Source organism: Acaromyces ingoldii, assembly GCF_003144295.1.
Source record: "Acaromyces ingoldii strain MCA 4198 unplaced genomic scaffold FA10scaffold_4, whole genome shotgun sequence".
NCBI classification, from domain to species: Eukaryota; Fungi; Basidiomycota; class Exobasidiomycetes; order Exobasidiales; family Cryptobasidiaceae; genus Acaromyces; species Acaromyces ingoldii.
The window spans coordinates 345371-362488 of record NW_020290250.1 but is presented as its reverse complement, the minus strand read 5'-3'; the positions used below and the strand labels follow the sequence as shown (position 1 = coordinate 362488).

The window sequence follows — 17118 nt, the reverse complement described above, 5'->3', positions numbered from 1 at the left end:
TGTTCTTCGACGACGACGACGACGATGACGGAGACGTCGGCGAAGGAGCGCCAGCAGCTCCCTTTTTCTTGGGCGCCATCGTGGTCGTAAGTGTAGTCACAGCGAAGGGTTTCTCCAATGGATCGGGAGACTAAAATGTCTGCGAGTGCGCGCGAAGAAGAAGCAGCCAGCCTAGCTAGCTTGCTCGACGCACGGATCGCAAAATCCGCCCAAAAGACGCAAACAGGCCCGATTCCAAATGCAAAAAGGCGCGTACAAGCGAGAAATACCTCAGTAGTAATGGTGGTATTAGGGAGAAGGGGGGGTTCAATGAATTGCTCTATGGTGACAGTCAAGGGGACAAGCCAATGCGCCGAATTGCCCTGCCCTGGTCAAGGAACATGTACTCGCCAAATCCGCTCGGCCATTCGTGCTCAAAGTGGCTCACCAGGACCACGGCCAAGTTCTTTCTCCAGTTGGCCTCTGCACCACCCTCTTCCTGGTGGTCCTGCAGAAAGTGTCGGACGGCGTCGATCTGCGTCGAGTCCATTCCTTGGAAAGGCTCGTCCAGAATTAGAAGCCGAGGCCGCTGAATAATGGCGCGCATGAAGAGGACCACAGCCTGGCTTCCACTGGTAAGATCGATAAAGGGCCTCCTGAGCATCTCGTCACGGTCGTCTGCCGCCATCGTGGCCGGTCCCATTCGAAAAGAGATGGTACTTTTGAAGCGATCGGCAAGCGCTCGAATAGCCTCAAGCTGATCAGGTCTCCATGTGGCCCGGGCGTACGTACCTTCAAGCCCGCAGCCGATGGCATCGACAACGCGCAGGCCGCCGCTCTCGAGGCCCTTTCGAGGAAACGCAGCCAGGAGGTCGGGGCCAAAGTAGCCGATCTTGCGGGCTAAAAGCTTTGAGGCATTCTCTGCGCTCGTTCTTGTCCGGCCAAAGAGACGGAACTTGGACGGGTCGAGGGAGAACGTCATGGGATGAATGCCCATAAGGAGGGAAAGTAGCGTCGTCTTGCCAGAGCCATTGTCGCCTTGCAGAATCATGCGTGACCCCGGCCGCAATGCCAGAGAGATGTTCTGAGGGTGGCAATTGTTAGCAGTAATACCACGTTAGAATCGAAAGGAAGGGTATGACTCTCACATCGAGGACCACCTTGTCGCCGTACTGGATGCTGACATCGCGCAGCTCGATGAGGCCCTCTCCGCGGCCCGTACCTTTTCCCTCGCCGTGATTCCTCTCAATAGCCATGATTCCTGTCTCTTCGTGCTGGCCTTCACCCTCTGCCAGGGCTCGTCTTTTCTCCCATTCCTGCTTCGACCCCAGCCAGAGGTGGCCCTGGCTGTCGACGTCGATGACATCGGTGATGATGTCGGGCATCTCATCCTGCCTGCGCAGGAGCACCACGACGCGGGTACCCGATCGATGCAGATCGCCAAGTACGGCCGTCAGACGCTTCCTCGATGGCGGATCCAGGCCAGAGTAGGGCTCCGACAGCACAAGGAGGAGAGAAGACTGGGAGGAAGGCGATGAAGGAGATGCCGACTTGTCGCGGATCTGCTCCTCCTCCCCACTGATTATCTCTCTACGGCCGTGAAGTTTGACGAGCGACGAGAGGATCCTTGCCCTCCTCGTCTGGCCATTACTGAGCGACACAAGCGGCTGGTCGAGTAGCCGGACGCCGTGACCCGCACCCGGCCCGGGCCTGTCGAGCGCAAAGAGCTTGGCGTACTCCTCGATGCGATCCTTCGCCGCTCTCGCCGCCCTCCTCGTTTCCGGGGTCGCGATACCACTCGGTAGTACGTGCGGCTTTGCCTGAGATGACTCGCCTGCCGCCGGTATTTGCTCCCCTTCCTCCGCCTGCTCATCGACGAGGGGATCTTCGACGATGTTGGCGCGTGCGATGCGCCCTACGTGGAAGCCCATGACCTCCATGAGCGCCTCAAACAGCGTCGTCTGGTCCTCGCCCCGCAGCGCTCCATAGCGGGCAGTAAAATTACTAAAGTCGCTGCCGCCCGCGTGCTGCCGCACAAACGAGGCGTGCTGGATGCGCGACGGCAGCGAGCGGGAGTCGTCGACAAACGGGTGGAGGTGGCCGTGCATCCTGGGCTCAGCTCCATCGGAGGCGGCAGCGGTGGCGGCGGCCACCTGGGGCCGTGACTGGCCGAGGATATGGGAGAGCAGGACGAGCTGGAGCGCCTTGCCGGGCCCCGACGACGAGCTGGGCCCGACGAGGGCAAAGATGCGGTCGCTCGCGTCGGGAATCGTCAGCGAGAGCGTCGGTGGCGCCGCGAGGTGCTTGACGATGGCATCCTCGAGCCTGAAGAGCGGTGGCCGGCGTGCAGCCTGCACAATCCGCGATGGCCCGCTGCAGAAGCCCCGCAGCAGGCGCAGCCGCGGAGAAGGCACCATACTCTAGGCTACACCACTACTTGCTCAGAATGTGCGCTTCTCGACGATCTTCCTGACTCGGACTCTATTTCTCCCCCCGCGTCGATGCAACGTCGCCTCACGTGCGCCAATGGACATCATCGTCATTTTATTCAAGCTTTGGAGTGAGAAAAGGAAGAAGACGTTACAGGAGAGGAGTGGCATGTCGCCCAAACATAAGTGACCGCCCACGCCCAAGCGACCACTCCCGCCCTCTTGAGACCTCCCGTCGCCTTTCTTCCCCCCTCTCCCTTCCAAGCCGCAGACTTAAGCCCCCCGATGAGGGAAGACCAGGGCTGGGGCTGGAGAAGAAAAAGGGACAAGAAAGGAACAAAGAGAGAGGGCAGGAGACAGACAATAGACGGGGCGGTGTCTGAGAGGGCATTGAGTCTACCACCTGACAAAAATTGATAGCAGCTACGTGTGTGAGCATGCCAACAGAGTGTTTGGTGGGGGAGAAGGAAAATTAGGATCCCTCGTTGCAGGTCGTCAATGGTCGAAAGCGGGGCGTCAAAGCGGTCGGCATCGCTCCAAGCATGCACAGAGCACAATGTCGGGGCATCTTGTCATGTCATTGGCGGTGAGAGAGCGCCCAGCGCCTCTTTTCACAGGGTCGGTAGTCAAGAGAGGAAAAAGAGAAAATTGAGGACGATCTTTATTTTTTTTCTTCTGCTTTTCCGGCTGCTCCTCACGTGGCGCGCCGCTCGACGCTCCCTCACTGATCTTGCTTCGCCAAGCACAGAGCTTCTCGAGAAGCTACGCATGGCAACTCCTTGCTGTGGGTACCGGTGACTGACTCTGACCCTCCAGCATACCATCGAGACAAGCAGAAGGGGGTTCATTGTCGAACACTAGCGCGCTTGGGCACTGTGAGCGAAGAAGGGAAGAAGTTCTGGCAGCATCGTGTCTCGTAAAGAAATTCGTAGACATCTCGACGTGCAGGAGGATATGACCCCTCGCCTAACATTGGCGTGGGAAGATGACCCTTGGATGGTAATCCAGTTTCATGCTGCGGCTGCATAGATGGCAGAAACAAAGGCCCTGATACATTGAGAAGTCGAAAGAAAAAGTACAGAAGAAAGCAAGAGAGGAGGAAAGGTAGATACAACGGTTGGATAGAATCTATCGAGAAGAGGTAATGTCCGTGTGTGGTGCCCAATGAGACGAGGAAAAGAGCAGAGGGAAAGTAACGACCGAGAATGGCAGGAGCCTGAGCATGAATCTTGAGATGGATACATCCATATGGTGAGAGAGAGATGATAATGTTGAGTGGGACTGTGCTGGTAATGAGATGGACGCTTTCCTGTAAGCGATTTTGATTGTCCGTTACACGACGCTCGACGTCTTTGCGTGTCGTTTCCGGCCCCGTGAGAGGATCGAGTCAAGGCCGAGACTGGACCCCAAGCTGGATCGCCGTGCCGGCCCGGCCTCGCTTTGATGTCGGTTGCTCTGAGACGGGCTGCTAGGGACGGCATCTGCTGCCGCCTCGACCTTGGCCTTCTCGATGCTGCTCCGCTCCTTTTCCCACATCCGTTGCGTATGCCGCCGGAGTGCATTCGAATAGGCCAATGCCGCTTCGAGGCTTGCATCATCCATCTTGGGACGCGCTTCGCTCTCCGACGTGGGGCTCTGACTTCCACCACCCAACGAGAGCTGGCCCGACCCGCTGGGGCTCAAGGGCGACGACGTTGTGCTGCTGCTACTGTCGCTGCTGCTGCTTCCGCTGCTCGACGATAGCCTCGAAGCTGTGTCGACCGTCGTCGGAATGCGTCCGCTACTAAGTGGCGAGATGAACGCGGGCCCGCCAATGGGCACGACTGAATGCGACGGCATCGTCTTGGATCGCCTCTCTGCTCTGCTTCTGCGGTGTGGTTCGACTCAGCTGATGCGTATCGTTGTCAGGAAGAGAAAGAGGGAGTTGTGGAGATTTCTCAAGAATTCAAGTCCGTTGGAAGGTGGATCTCAAGATAAAGAAGACATACGGCACGGCAGCTTGGTGCGGGCCTAAGACACCGAATGGCATAAAGCTTCCGGGCGTCGATGAATGCTGCAATCGGCACGTCATGGCCGAAAACAATTTATTTATTTCTTCTCTTAGATTTTCGGCGCGACCAGATTTCTTTTATTTATCTCAACGCTTCTCCACACCGGATCCGGTGGTGCGTCATTGCTTCGAGCCACGTGTTTGCCCCATGGTCACGGTTCCAGCTAGTCTTCTATCCGGTCTTGGGGTATTTTACCCGTGGGAAGCATAGCGGTGGGAAAGAAAAGTAGAGGCAATATAGAGCAGATGGAGCAGTGGCGGGCCGCTTTCTGGTGGACAGAACAAGCCACGAGGAGAAGGGTAAAGCAAACAAGACTAATTGACCCGAGCAGCAGACCGCTGACAGAGGGTTTATGATGTCGGAAGGGAAAGGATTAGCCGTTATATCCGCTCGGTCCACATCGACGACTGTCTCCTTCTCTTCATCCCTGGGACCTTAAAAGGAACGACTGCCCTCTTCACAACGCACACCTATACAGCATGGCGCAACGACAGACCGCAGCTGAGGCCAACGCGACGCGGCCCGACTTCAATTCGAAGCTGGGCTTCGAGAAGTCGGCGCCCGTAGACCGCGAGTGGAAGGCGGGGCAGGGTCTCAATGCCCACAGCGCCACGGAGCGTTTCACGCCCGCGCAGACGCCCGGCTACCACGTCATTGAGATTGGCAAGACGGAAGTCAAGGCGGGCGACCTCTACAAGGTCATGTGTGGCAACATCGCGCCGCGCCCCGTCGCTCTTGTGGGCACGTACAACGAGCAGGGCTTGCCGAACCTGGCGCCCATTAGCTGGTACCAGATGGTGTCGCATGACCCGCCCATGGCCATGATCTCCTTTGGCGGGAGCGGCGCCGAGGGCAAGCTCAAGGACAGCGACCGCAACATCCGGCGCAACAAGTGCTACACCATCTCCTCGTCGTGAGTGCCCATGTGTCGCCATGTCTCTCTTCAATCCTGATCTCACAGATGGCAATACAGCTGCGAGCCCTACCTCGAAGCACTTAACTACGCTAGCATCGATGCGCCGCCCAACACGTCTGAATTTGCGTTGGCTGGCCTTACGCCTGTTCCCGGGCGCACCGTCAATGCGCCCCGGGTTGGTGTGAGTGGCTTCTGCTCCGACCCATGCTTCCTTCCTAGCGAGTACTGACAAAACACACACACACACTCTCTCTCTCTCTCTCGTCAGGAGGCGCCCTTTTCGATGGAGCTCGAAGTCGACTTTACAAAGGAGTGGAACGGCGCAGCGGGCCATCACACGACGACGATGGTCGTGGGCAAGATCAAGATGCTCCATCTCCGCAAGGACATTTTCAACCCCGACTACTCCATCGTGAGTCTTGACCCTAGCTTTCCACAACCAGTGCATGGCTGACGACAGCTGCCTCTGCCCAGGACATCTCCAAGACCATGCCTGTCTCGCGGTTCGGCGGCCTGACGTACGGCAGGACCGTCGCCGGCTACGACCTGGACCGGCCCAAGTGGTCGGACATCGAGAAGGACGCCCATGTCAAGGAAGTCCTCGCAACGGGGCCAAAGGCGCCGCCCGCCAATTTTGACAAGGACGACGTCCTCCCTCACTTTCCCCCCCGCAGCGACTCGTCGTCTTTGTGATAAGAAGAAGTGCAGTAAATAGTATTCTTTTTCTCCATTTGTCTAGCGATATTTCCACGACTCTTCGTCCCATTTCTCTACCAGCGAAGCATCGTTCTGACCCAGACTTGTCAGCGCGCGATGAACAATCGAAAGAGCGGCGTGAGAAAGGGGGCCCACCTTGTATTTGGGACCGAAGCCGGCAAAGCCATCGCGGAGCACCTGGACCTGCTGCTCGTCCTGCTGCCCGCTGCCCAGTGGCTTGATCTTGCCCGTGGCAATGGCCTCGTCGCGCGTCTCGCGATAGATGCGCGCCGCCTTGGGCCCTCTGCGAGCGACATGACGTAGGTCAGTAACGTCGTGTGAGTGAGGTTGTTGGGCACTCGGCAGAACTCACCTGGACTGAGATAGGGAGCAGTGGAAGATGACTTGACGAGCTGGTGATTAGCAAGTGTGATTGGTCAGCTCATGCGAATGAAGTCAGCGAGATGGGTGGTACGCACCGTCTCTCAGGGGACCCGTGACCAGACCCTGGACCTCGTCGTTGAAGCGCGTGCTGGGCACATGAAGCGCGCCGACGAGATTGCCGCCCTCAAAGTCGTCGTCGCGCACATCGACGACCTTGACGTCCTTTGGCCTGCTGCGCCACAGCTCTGCCAGGCTCGAGTCGCTGATGTAGCTGTAGGGCCGCGCAAAGGACATGGTGTGCAGAGAATGGTGAAGTGTCTGTCGAAGGAGCGCGATGGACATTGGACGGAGGAAGAGGTCAGTTCAGAGAGATGAAATTTCCTAGCGCGCGATGGCCTAGCTGCCTTGCCTGCCCTCCACTTTCGCGCACCTCGCACGACACACGGACTATCATAGCAACGCCCACTTCCGCTAGCCATCATACATCTGAGCGACGCACGACGGGCAGCTCGATGGCGGGAACAACAACGACGATGGCAGGGCACGTCCACGGCTACTGCGCGTGCGGCCGCCTGCGCTATACGATCGACTGCAGCAACCTCGACTCGGACCTGACGCTGTCGGCCTTCTGCCACTGCTCGCGCTGCCAACGCATCAACGGCGCCCCCTTTGTTCACTCGCTGCACCTCAAGTACCCCGCCGTCACCTGGGACCCTAAGCCAGAGAAGCAGAGCGGCGATCCTCCACGAGCCCCCGAGACGGGTTTCAGCGCGCAGGTCGAGACGTACGAGAGCCTGCCGGGGAAAAAGTGGAAGCTGCGGTGCAAGACGTGCGGCAGTCCCATGGGCACCTGGAATGGCGAGCGATCAAAGTGAGTTTTGTCGCAAGAATAGCTTGTCCCCCTCTCTCGTAGTGATCCCTGATCCATCCATGTCTGTGCCAGATGGACCATCTGGCCAAATACGATTGCGCGGAAACCAACGGAAAAGACGTCGGGTAATCTGGCCGAGGGGCCCTTTGACATACCCGCAGATATCCTGCCCCGCTTCAAAGCCAACCACCATCAGTTCTACGGGCCATGGCGGACGATGGACGTCTATGATGGCCTCGACAAGTTCGTCGGCTACAAGGACATCAGCCAAAAGGTGGACGACGAAGGCAGGGCACTCGACTCATGAAAACAGTAGAGAGCACAAATGAGAAAAGGGGGGAAGCGCCATGACAAGCGTGGAAAAGTGAACATTGTCGACGGCCGCTGTCGCATTCTAGAGAGAGAGAAGGTTCATAGATACCAAGGAGAGCCAAAATAAGATCCCACCGTGAACAGCTCTCAGTATTGTTCGAGCACAGGCCGAGCTGAGCCGACCGTGCCCGAGAGGGGGAATGGAAAGAAAAAGGAGATCGAATGGGAGTGGTTCTTGCACATCAGTGTGCCGCTATTGCGGGAGGCATGGCCCCGTGTCCAGCAGCAACATTTCCATGTGCGTGAGCGTGTTTGGCCTGTCCACGGAGATGCATGAGCTTGGAGATGAGATCCTTTTTGCCCTTCGCCTCCTTGACGTCCATGGTGGCCAGCGAGTGGAAAGCGTGCATGAGCACCTGTCGTCTCGTCATCTCAGCAAGGGATGTCCAGTGAAGCGCTTGGAAAGTGAATAGAAGGAGGCAGCTCACAATAACTCCGTAGTCGGTCTCGCTTGCGAGCTCAATATCCTTGCCCTTGCCAATCTCCATGTGCGACTTTGGCTTCGTGGAGTCTTTGCGGACCTGTGATGATTACCCTCAGCTTTTGTCTTTTGCTCTTCGTCTCAACCAAGAGAGAGACACTCTGGCACCTTTTCGACTTACCCTGACGATGAAGCAGCCGCCGGCCATCTGTCCCGTACTTTCGGGCATCAGCTCCTTGTAGGAGCCCACCTTGTAGAGGGCGCGGATATGGTACGGGCTGTCTTGCGGCTCTTTGATCGTAAGCATGATGCGCTCCATCATAGTGCTGAGGGAACATGTCTGGGGAGGGCAGCGAATATCTGTGTGAGTCAAGTTGGTCGGATAGAGAGACGAGCACTCTTGCAGCAGCCTTACATCGTTGTAAAGCTTGTTGAGCGTCGCGCCCTTGGTGAAGTTGGCGTAGAGCTGGGGTTTGACAGCGAAGCCGCTGTGGTTGGGCAGACACGGAGAGCGAGCTTCAGCTTGAGGAACAAGGCGACACTGAACAAGCAAGACGCTCACGTAAGATTCATGCCAATGCGAAGCAGCTGCTCCGTGTATGGCTCATCGAGCGTAAGGCCCTCCCACATATGGGGGTTTGGTTCTCCCTTCACCTGGCTTGGCTTGCCCCCTGCTGAAGCTGCCAAGCCTCCTTGTCCATGGAGCTGCTGCTGCTGCTGCTGCTGCATCATCTGGGGAACCTGATGCTCCATTTGAATAGCGGTGGCCATTGACGAGAGAAGCGAGAGAAGAGAAAGCACCACGGCGAGAAGGAGAAAGGGGCTGATGGTCGCGGTGTGCCGACGACTGCAAATGAATGTCTTGAGGACCATGGTCAGCTGACCTAGTGTTTCGTCCTGAAACGGAACAGAATGGAGGAAAGGAAGCAAGGAAAGAGGGATGGAGGGTGATGACGGCGGCGGCGGTGGTGGTGGTGGTAAGGGGGATGCTGCTGTCGTCCAAGCCAAGACGGCCAGCCAGCACGAGCAAAGGAGCGGAGAGTGGCGATTGGAGGCCGCGGTAGAAGAAAAAGGGAGGGGGGCCCTATAGTAGCTACTTTGCACCAATCAATTGGTTGATAGACGACGGAATCTAGTGTGCATTGGCTGCTGTCTCGATGCTCCGCTCTAAACATCGACTGGGCTGATGCGAAGGCGGAGCGGGGAGCGGCCCGTGCTGTCTCTCATTCGGAGACGAAAGCTCGAGCCATTCTGCCCGAGAGCGGCCATGGGCTAGCAGGAGCTGATTGCAAGGGAACAACAGTTCGATGGCTGTGCGTCCAAAGCTCGCTTCGTGGGCAAAAGAACACCCGGCCTTAGCTCTGTCGCCGGCAGCGGTGTCATCTCACACACCGCTCTCCGTATTCGTCAAAGCGGCCGCAGGAACTGACGTAGAAGGATTGGGCCGCCGCGACGTGGTGGTCCCTTTTCCTGTCATCTCCTCTACATCCATCTTCATTCTCCTCTTTCGGCTATCTCTACCCTCGCGGCTTTCCAATGATTATCTCCCCCCCCCCTCTTTGGGCGAAATATCAAACTGACATACGATTCCTGTAAACAAAGCATCACATGGTGTTGCCGTCCTTTGCAGCAGCCCAGGCGTCGTCAAAAGGCTTTCCCCAGCCTCCTGGTGGCTCGTCTGTCATGGCGAGATCTTGTATCTCAAGGTCGTGCTCAGAGGGAAAGGGGGGGAGCTTGCCCGGCTGAACGTTTCCACCGACGGCAATGTTCATGATGACCTGGAAGTCCCGCATTGACCGGGTGCCCGCCGGCACCGTGGCCCTCATGGTGGGGCACCCGTCGGTGAACCAGAGGAGCCGAGCACCCTCGCTGTCGCCCTCCCAGGCAAAGCCATACCAATGGCCTGGCTTGCGGTCCATGTTAGCCGTCGGGGTCTTGAGTACGCGATGCTTGTCCCAGTCTTTGCCGTCGTAGTGTCCGTTGTGAAAGCTCGTGCCGTTGTGCTCAAGAGCGTTCCATGTTTCGACAATGTCAACCTCGCCGTCGTATGGCCAACTGAAAGGCTTCTTTGGGAGGGCCCAAAAGGCCGGCCAGATCCCCGCTGTGCAAACAGGTAAGGTGAGTGGCCTGTGCAGCGAGATGAGAGGAAGAGAGTCAGGACAGGAACACTCACGTGCCAACGGAACAACGATCCTGGCGGAGACGTAGCCCCTGGGCCGCTCGAGCGTCTGCCGGCTGATCAGCCTCGCGCTCGTCACCTTGCCGTCGGGGCGGGCACAGGCGCGCACCACCAGGACGCCCTCGCCATCGCCGTCGCCATCGAGCCTTACAAAAGCATTCTCGGGCGAGTCTGTGTACTCCTGCGCCTCGTTGTTTCCCCAGCCGCCAGCTCCAAGATCATAGGTGAACAACTCGGCCAGGGGCCGAGAGAGGTCGCATCGCCAGTAGGTCGTCATGGTCCTGCTCCTGTGAAGCCAATTCAACCTTCCGTGAGCACGGACCAAGGCGAAAAAGTGGCACGTGCGCGCTTCCTTCTCAGACGTTTAGAGGACCGGGTCGCCTTGGGTGAAGGCAAGGGACTGTTTGTGCGAGGCAGAGGTGGCGAAGAAAGAGGCGACGAGGTGCAAGAGATTGTTTGAGGGGAGAAGTAGTGAGCGAGAAAGGGGTCGAGAGGAAGGGCTCAATCTGGAGAGAAGGAGCGCCCGAGCCTCTCCCGGGCGTCTAAATCGGCTGCCATCCAGCCAGAAATCTTCTTGTTTTCATGCGCTTTCATTTCTTCTATGATCTTTGACATGCAAGAGGACAATGCTGAATGCTCGCTTTGATCTAAACTGATACATGCTTCAAATAGTACTTGTCGTGGGTCTTACCTGCGTTGCGATACCTTGGCCCTTTCCTTCTATCTCCATACAGAACGTCTATTGGTCATGGGCTTCGCCCCTCTTTTTGGAACGATCTCCAGAGCCACGGCCCCTCCCACGGCCCCTGCCCCCTCTACCCCTTCCTCCCCTACCCCCACCACCCCTACCCCCACCGCCTCCGCCGCCGCGGATCCCTCCACGACTGGAGCCGTCCCTTGCGTAATGCGATTTCCACATGTTGTTCTCCACCACGGGCTTGCTCGGGTACCCCTCTGGGCTGCCTTCGGCCCGAGTCCACGGATGGTGGGCTTCCGTATGAGGCAGGCCTTCAAGCACAGGCAACCAAGCCTTGACATATTTGGCTGGTCGCTCAGAACGTCAGCAGACTTGCACTTTCGTAGCCGACGAACGCTGTATATCTCACCTTGCTGATCGTAGTCCTTTGCTTGCTTGATGGGATTGAATTGTCGAGACGCACGAGGGTCGTTTCCAACTCCGGCAACGTACTGCCAGTTTCCGTAGTTGCTCGCTGGGTCATAGTCGACGAGGAGGTGCTCGAACCATTCAGCACCCAGCCTCCAGTCGTAGTAGAGGTCCTTTGTCAGCAGCGAGGCAACATTCTGGCGGCCCCTATTTGACATGAAGCTAGAGAGTTTTCCCAAGAGTCAGCACAAGTCTTCCATGCTAATGCTTGCTTGCTTCGACACCCACCCAGTGGCAGCCAGCTCCTTCATGTTGGCGTCGATGAGGGGAACCCCCGTCTCGAAGGTAGCCCACCGGACGAAAGCATCGCCCTTGTCGTCGAAGCTCCTTGGCTGGATCCAATCGCGGGCCTTTTGGTCACTCGTCTTCTCGTCGAGCTCTCCTTCGATTCCATAGATCGTATATAGGCTTGAGCCGTACTTGAGTGAGACCAGCCGGAAGTAGTCTCTCCAGAGAAGCTCAAAGATGATCCAGTAACCGCCACCGTCGCGGCCTTTTGCGCCGTTGCTCTTGTCAAGTTGGGTGGCTCTATGCGCAATCGTTCGGGCCGAGAGCAGTCCGTGCGCGAGTGCAGAGGAGAACTGAGCGGAGACGCAGAGTAGTCAGTACAAAGAGGAACATCGTCTCCGTTGCGCCGAAAGGGATTATTCTCACCTTTGTTGAATAGTCTGCTCCGAGCATCTCATTCCTCGTGTCCTTGTAGGTAGCTGCTGGAGCCTGCTTGCCTCCGCCAAAGTAGTGCTCCAATCTAGCGAGCGCCTCGGTCTCACCACCCTTGAACGGCAACGCATTGGGAAGGTCTTGGCCTTTGAGCTGGCCCAGAACCGGCAGCGGCCCTGGCTCCTTGTCCAATGGCGCCAACAGCTGCTCGGTGAGGTTCTCTTCGCTGACATCGTCACCGACCTTGAACACGCCCGGCCCATTGTCGACCTTGGGCACCTCCACAAATGGCAGGAGCTTGTCGGGTGCTGGCTCGGGCGGCTTGAACATATCGGGTGCCTCGACACGCTTGCGAAAGTGGGTAAAGACGTCGGGGAGGTCCTTGATGTCAAAGGGAAGGTCCTTTGGGTCAATGAGGCTGCTGTTCTCCACGAGCTTCAGCGGCGTCTGGCTTGGCGCGAGGGCCTTCTTGATGCGCTTCTCTGTGTTGACCTCCTCCGTGTGAGGCTTTCCTGTCTGTCAGCTTCTTGTTCTCTTCTGGTCGCTGCGCCAAGCCTTGCAATTCTCACCTCGCCGCTCATCCAGACAGCTTCGACCTTGTCACCTTCACGCTGAAACGCTTCGACAAGCTTGGCCAAGACGACGTCAGGCTGGCCCGCCCAGATGGACAGATCAGAGCCCAGCTTCTTGAGACGAGCCTTGAGATCATAGACGGAGCGAGTCACAAAGCTGGCAAAGCAGTCCTTGTCAGCTCCGCTTCTACATCTTTCCTCAAACGCTTCTCCGCATTACAAGCTGCACCTTTCCACTCACCGTGTCCTGTGTGGCCCGCATCGCCAGAAGCCAGCAACTCTCGTCTTTGCGCCATTATGCCCGGGCCCTTTGCCCTTTGTCAGGCCCGTGATGCCCCCCACTTCGACGTACTTCTGGTCAAATACATAGACGGGGACGACGTGTGTGACATTTGGGAGCGCGCTGCTGCCTGGACGACAGGCCGAGAAGATGGCGTGGTCGTGCAAGCGCAGATCGGAGCGCAAAAGGGCAATAAGGATGCTCCTGGTCATTGTGTCTGCTTTGACGTCTGTTTGCTCATCTCTCCTCCACCATGTCCTTCTCTTCGACTTTATACAGGCATCATCTTCCTTTCCCACCCCCAGAAAGACAGGGTCGACTTGCGCGATGACGACAGTCGGCGTGATTACCTATGCACAAACCCCGATGCTTGATTTTTTTTTCCGATGGGCCTAATCGATCTCGAGCGTTGACGCGACGTAATAGTGGCAGCATATTTAGCAGCGCCGCAAATGTGCTGCATCTCATCGACACAGAAGAACACTTTTTTTTACTGAACTGAATCGCAGTAGTAGTTAATTGTTTCTCGTTCTCTCGGTGACTTGGGCTATCAAAGGAGTAGATAGGCAACGCTTTTCGTCTCATTTAGATCTTTGCCTTTCCCTTGGGCGGGTGCTCTGGGTCGGCTCGGACTCGAACGGCGACTTTGCCCCACGTCTTTCGGGCCTGCAGATCCTGAAGGGCCTCGGACAGGCTCTCAAGACCATCGTAGACTCGCTCATACACCGTCGGCTTGACTTCTCTCTTTTCGAGCATGCTCATGAGCGCCTCCCACGTCTCAGGGATCCGTTCGGGCTGACGTTATACGTATCGAGTCAGTAACCACATCTCTGAGTCTTGTCAGGACTAACTCACCTCGTTGGCAATGTATGCGCCCCAGAAGACACCAGTGATCGAGCAGTTCTGGTCGAATGGTCGTAAGGTCAGCGAAAGATATTGAGAAAGAACGTTTGTCTCCTCACCTTGAGCAGCACCATGTTGGCAGGAATCTTTTCGATGGTGCCGCCGACGAAGCCGACGACGACGATGCGCCCATTCCAGTTGATGACCTTGAGTGAGGGGTTGACCATGCCGACGGGATCGTAGACTACATCAACGCCGCCGTCGCACTGGTCCTTGACCTGCTTCTGCCAGTCCTTGTCGCGGTAGTTGACCACCACGTCAGCCCCGCCCACTGTCTTGCAGACCTTGAGCCTGTGATTGCAGAGGAATTTAAAAGTCAGAAATGGCAGAGTATTTTCGGATCAGAGACGGCTTACTTCTCGGCAGTGCCGGCGGTGGCGACGACTTTGGCGCCCATGGCCTTGGCGATCTGGATCGCACACAGCCCCACGCCGCCCGCTCCCGCGTGCACAAGCACCCATTCACCTAGGGGTAAGAAGGGAAAGCAGAGTCAGGCGCTGCAGGAGGATTGAGGCGAGGAGACGGGCACTACACTCACCCGGCTTGACATTTGCTCGGAACTTGAGTGCCGCATAGCTTGTGGGCCATGTCACAAACAGACCGGAAGCCTCCTCGAAGCTGATTCCGTCGGGAATGATCTGGAGCTGGTAGTACTCTGCCGTGACTTGTTCGGCGTACGAGCCATTCGCGGCGCCAAACACTCTCGTCTTTCCTGGGACAAAGTCGCAGCCCTCAGGGATGGGCGAGTCCTTGCTGATGATGCCTGCAATCTCGGCACCGGGCACGTAGGGGAATGGCTTCTTGACCTGGTACTTGCCCTGCACCTGAAGAATGTCGAAGAAGTTGAGCGCGGCCGAGTAGACGTCGACGAGGACCTCGGTCGAACCCTCTTCAATGACGGGCGGATCGCTTGTGACGAGCTTGGAGGGCAGGTCCTTGAGCTCGATGTCCTTGTCGATGAGGTAGCCCTTCATTCTGAATTTTGTGAAAGGGGGGAAGAGGTTCTTCGCAGAGCTGCTGTCCTCCAAGTGATGGCCTGGTGGATGGTGAAAGACGAGCTTTACTTTCTCCACAGTCTCTCTGGCTGCCTAGGCGGGACCGGGTGCCAAATCCGACCGAGAAGCGGTCGTCCGCGGATGTCGTCGCACGTGCCACTCTTTCTATTTCGAGCAAAGACATCCAATCTCATCTTCTCGTTGCCAGAGTCGTTGTCGTCGACAAGGACATGGAATGGCAGAATGACGACGATGGGGCCAAGAAGCAAGATTCGCTGCAAGACTACCTGATCCTCATCCTCACCGATTCCAATCTGCCCACAGGTGCGTCTGAAATATTTGAACGGCTCCTAATTCAGTGCCTTGCAGCTGAGTTGACGCCCACTCCCAACAATAGGCGGCTTCGTTGCATCGTCTGGGCTTGAGTCGTACTATGTCCACGGATTGCTGAGCGGGACGGGACTCCAAGGGTGTCTCGACTTTATTGAGCGGTCGCTTCAGACATACGCTCGTTCGTCCTTGCCGTTTCTTAGAGGTGCTCACGCGGCCGTCAGTGCGTACTGTCATGAGGAAAGGTCGCTCGACACGGCGTCAGCGACGACAACGAGCGTGATGCAGCGTCTTGCCGAGCTCGATGCCGGCTACCATACAATCACGCTCAATCACGTGGCACGCCGTGCGAGCATGGCGCAGGGCACCGCCCTCCTGACACTCTACACCAAGTCATTTGCTTGGGAGCTGGCCAAGCTCGACAAAGGGTCGAGCCGCGACGAGAGCAAGGCATCGCAGATCGTAAAGGCTTTCAAGAACGAGGTCAGGATTGGGAGCTCTCCGGGGCATCTTGCTGTGTGTTGGGGCGCATTTGCTGCCGCTCTCAACATCGAGCAGGAGCGCGCAACCCAGGTCCATCTCTTTCTCCAAGCGCGGGCTATCGTCTCCTCGGCCGTTCGTCTCAACATCGTCGGACCTTACCTGGCCCATAGTATCCTCGCATTCCACGTCAAGTCCCTGATCGAAGCGGCGGCACATTCCGCCGCCTCGCCTCTACAACTTGCGGCCACCCCTGCCCAAGTCGTGGCAGCAGACGATAACGTATTCGATGATGATGAGGACCAGGGCTGGGCCTGGGACTGGGACGACGAGGCTTTCTGGAAGCAAGAGTCTGGCCCAAAGACGACTTGGCCCTTGGGAGAACTGATCCAAGGCAGACACGATGCGCTACACTCGAGATTATTCAACTCATAACTGGGAACAATTATATCAATGTACAGTACAGGAAATGGCTAGAAACGAGGATCGAGCTCCATTCACACGCCCTTGTCGGCGAGGACACTATTCTTGAGATCCAGTGTGCCTTGCTTTGTCTCGAGGATGTGCTTGATCTCGACTGGCGGCTCATCGCCAAGCTTGTCCGCCCGATGCCATCGCTCGAGTCGTGTGAGCCCAAGGCACGGTCCGTACCTGTCAAGGCGGTCTCAGCCAAGGCAAAGGTCGGCTTCTTACGCACATCATACTCACGCTGGATCCAGATCAAAGACGCGCAGGATGTGGTCGATGCGATTCATGCCATCAGAGTGGACTTTGCACACCAGGTCAGCGCACATCATTAGCGAGGCCAGAGCTCCAGAGGCTCACTACTCACTCGGCTTGAGCTTGGGCATGCCCATCTTCTTCATGACATCGTCCCACAATCCATCGTAGGTCGGATCGTCTGGATCGAGCTCTTCCCGGCCATCCGCTTCGGTCAACTGCTCCTTGGTGTAAGCCGGCTTCTCCTGCTTGAGGTCGCTGGCAGACGACGACCTGCTGATCAGTGCCGACTTGCCCTTGGCATTGGTTGCCGCGGCCGCTTGCTGTGCTGCCGACGCTTTTGTCCCACCCTTTCCAAACGAGGAAAGCGTCGAGCGCTGTCGTGTTCCGGCTGTTTTTGGGCCCATGCTGTGCTCCCAGTCGCTCACCGGCTAAAGGGCTAGTCAACGAAGTCGCTGCTGAGCAGTGGAGAGTGAAGCAACACCCGATGAGCTAACGATGCACAATATTCAAAATATCCCACGTGTCTTATAAGTCTCCGTCATGTTAGACTGAAGCGCGCGTTTGGCTGACGACCTTGAAGAAGGAAATCTTTGGAGTGAATCAAGCTCTCACAATCACGCTTGGCAGGGCCAGTGATGGGTGCAAGGGCAGTGCAACGACCCGCGAAGCACTTATTTGCAAGAAAGTGAACAGAAGGCTACTGACACAGGTG

At 57.2% G+C, this 17118-nt stretch overlaps 12 protein-coding genes across 12 annotated transcripts; 3 read left to right on the top strand and 9 right to left on the bottom strand.

Moving 5' to 3' along the window:
- Window positions 1-268: 268 nt before the first annotated feature.
- On the bottom strand, window positions 269-2431 carry FA10DRAFT_267615 (P-loop containing nucleoside triphosphate hydrolase protein). The gene is made up of 2 exons (XM_025521977.1): window positions 1128-2431; window positions 269-1063 (listed from the first exon to the last, which is right to left on the bottom strand). Exons 1-2 carry the CDS (start codon window positions 2394-2396, stop codon window positions 332-334), a joined length of 2001 nt encoding a protein of 666 aa, XP_025376207.1. The 5' UTR covers window positions 2397-2431; the 3' UTR covers window positions 269-331.
- Window positions 2432-2912: 481 nt separating this feature from the next.
- Window positions 2913-3337, bottom strand: FA10DRAFT_134301 (hypothetical protein). Its single transcript, XM_025518001.1, has one exon. The coding sequence runs from the start codon at window positions 3254-3256 to the stop codon at window positions 3035-3037; it is 222 nt and encodes a 73-aa protein (XP_025376206.1). The 5' UTR covers window positions 3257-3337; the 3' UTR covers window positions 2913-3034.
- A 99-nt stretch (window positions 3338-3436) lies between these two features.
- FA10DRAFT_267614 (hypothetical protein) lies at window positions 3437-4478 on the bottom strand. Its single transcript, XM_025521976.1, has one exon. It carries the CDS (start codon window positions 4245-4247, stop codon window positions 3741-3743), a length of 507 nt encoding a protein of 168 aa, XP_025376205.1. The 5' UTR covers window positions 4248-4478; the 3' UTR covers window positions 3437-3740.
- Window positions 4479-4938: 460 nt separating this feature from the next.
- Window positions 4939-6068, top strand: FA10DRAFT_260911 (hypothetical protein; the record flags this gene model as incomplete). Its single annotated transcript, XM_025520054.1, has 4 exons — window positions 4939-5372; window positions 5421-5556; window positions 5644-5787; window positions 5850-6068. 4 exons carry the CDS (start codon window positions 4939-4941, stop codon window positions 6066-6068), a joined length of 933 nt encoding a protein of 310 aa, XP_025376204.1.
- A 1-nt stretch (window position 6069) lies between these two features.
- Window positions 6070-6786, bottom strand: FA10DRAFT_302393 (hypothetical protein). The gene is made up of 4 exons (XM_025525109.1): window positions 6551-6786; window positions 6445-6484; window positions 6228-6375; window positions 6070-6164 (listed from the first exon to the last, which is right to left on the bottom strand). Exons 1-4 carry the CDS (start codon window positions 6747-6749, stop codon window positions 6111-6113), a joined length of 441 nt encoding a protein of 146 aa, XP_025376203.1. The 5' UTR covers window positions 6750-6786; the 3' UTR covers window positions 6070-6110.
- A 98-nt stretch (window positions 6787-6884) lies between these two features.
- Window positions 6885-7876, top strand: FA10DRAFT_302392 (hypothetical protein). Its single transcript, XM_025525108.1, has 2 exons — window positions 6885-7326; window positions 7399-7876. Exons 1-2 carry the CDS (start codon window positions 6968-6970, stop codon window positions 7631-7633), a joined length of 594 nt encoding a protein of 197 aa, XP_025376202.1. The 5' UTR covers window positions 6885-6967; the 3' UTR covers window positions 7634-7876.
- On the bottom strand, window positions 7606-9209 carry FA10DRAFT_134276 (hypothetical protein). The gene is made up of 5 exons (XM_025517999.1): window positions 8682-9209; window positions 8535-8607; window positions 8301-8459; window positions 8127-8219; window positions 7606-8054 (listed from the first exon to the last, which is right to left on the bottom strand). Exons 1-5 carry the CDS (start codon window positions 8990-8992, stop codon window positions 7881-7883), a joined length of 810 nt encoding a protein of 269 aa, XP_025376201.1. The 5' UTR covers window positions 8993-9209; the 3' UTR covers window positions 7606-7880.
- A 502-nt stretch (window positions 9210-9711) lies between these two features.
- FA10DRAFT_134280 (concanavalin A-like lectin/glucanase) lies at window positions 9712-10766 on the bottom strand. The gene is made up of 2 exons (XM_025518000.1): window positions 10293-10766; window positions 9712-10220 (listed from the first exon to the last, which is right to left on the bottom strand). Exons 1-2 carry the CDS (start codon window positions 10573-10575, stop codon window positions 9724-9726), a joined length of 780 nt encoding a protein of 259 aa, XP_025376200.1. The 5' UTR covers window positions 10576-10766; the 3' UTR covers window positions 9712-9723.
- Window positions 10767-10945: 179 nt separating this feature from the next.
- FA10DRAFT_260908 (cryptochrome) lies at window positions 10946-13187 on the bottom strand (the record flags this gene model as incomplete). Its single annotated transcript, XM_025520053.1, has 7 exons — window positions 10946-10989; window positions 11148-11342; window positions 11405-11625; window positions 11692-12044; window positions 12118-12639; window positions 12693-12852; window positions 12937-13187. 7 exons carry the CDS (start codon window positions 13185-13187, stop codon window positions 10946-10948), a joined length of 1746 nt encoding a protein of 581 aa, XP_025376199.1.
- Window positions 13188-13560: 373 nt separating this feature from the next.
- FA10DRAFT_231541 (NAD(P)-binding protein) lies at window positions 13561-14852 on the bottom strand (the record flags this gene model as incomplete). The annotated part of the gene is made up of 5 exons (XM_025518860.1): window positions 13561-13770; window positions 13831-13878; window positions 13938-14169; window positions 14235-14343; window positions 14417-14852. The coding sequence occupies 5 exons, from the start codon at window positions 14850-14852 to the stop codon at window positions 13561-13563; spliced, it is 1035 nt and encodes a 344-aa protein (XP_025376198.1).
- Window positions 14853-15098: 246 nt separating this feature from the next.
- FA10DRAFT_267607 (hypothetical protein) lies at window positions 15099-16601 on the top strand. Its single transcript, XM_025521975.1, has 2 exons — window positions 15099-15197; window positions 15271-16601. Exons 1-2 carry the CDS (start codon window positions 15104-15106, stop codon window positions 16116-16118), a joined length of 942 nt encoding a protein of 313 aa, XP_025376197.1. The 5' UTR covers window positions 15099-15103; the 3' UTR covers window positions 16119-16601.
- FA10DRAFT_267606 (hypothetical protein) lies at window positions 16088-16847 on the bottom strand. Its single transcript, XM_025521974.1, has 3 exons — window positions 16516-16847; window positions 16392-16452; window positions 16088-16334 (listed from the first exon to the last, which is right to left on the bottom strand). Exons 1-3 carry the CDS (start codon window positions 16808-16810, stop codon window positions 16181-16183), a joined length of 510 nt encoding a protein of 169 aa, XP_025376196.1. The 5' UTR covers window positions 16811-16847; the 3' UTR covers window positions 16088-16180.
- Between the last annotated feature and the right edge of the window lie 271 nt (window positions 16848-17118).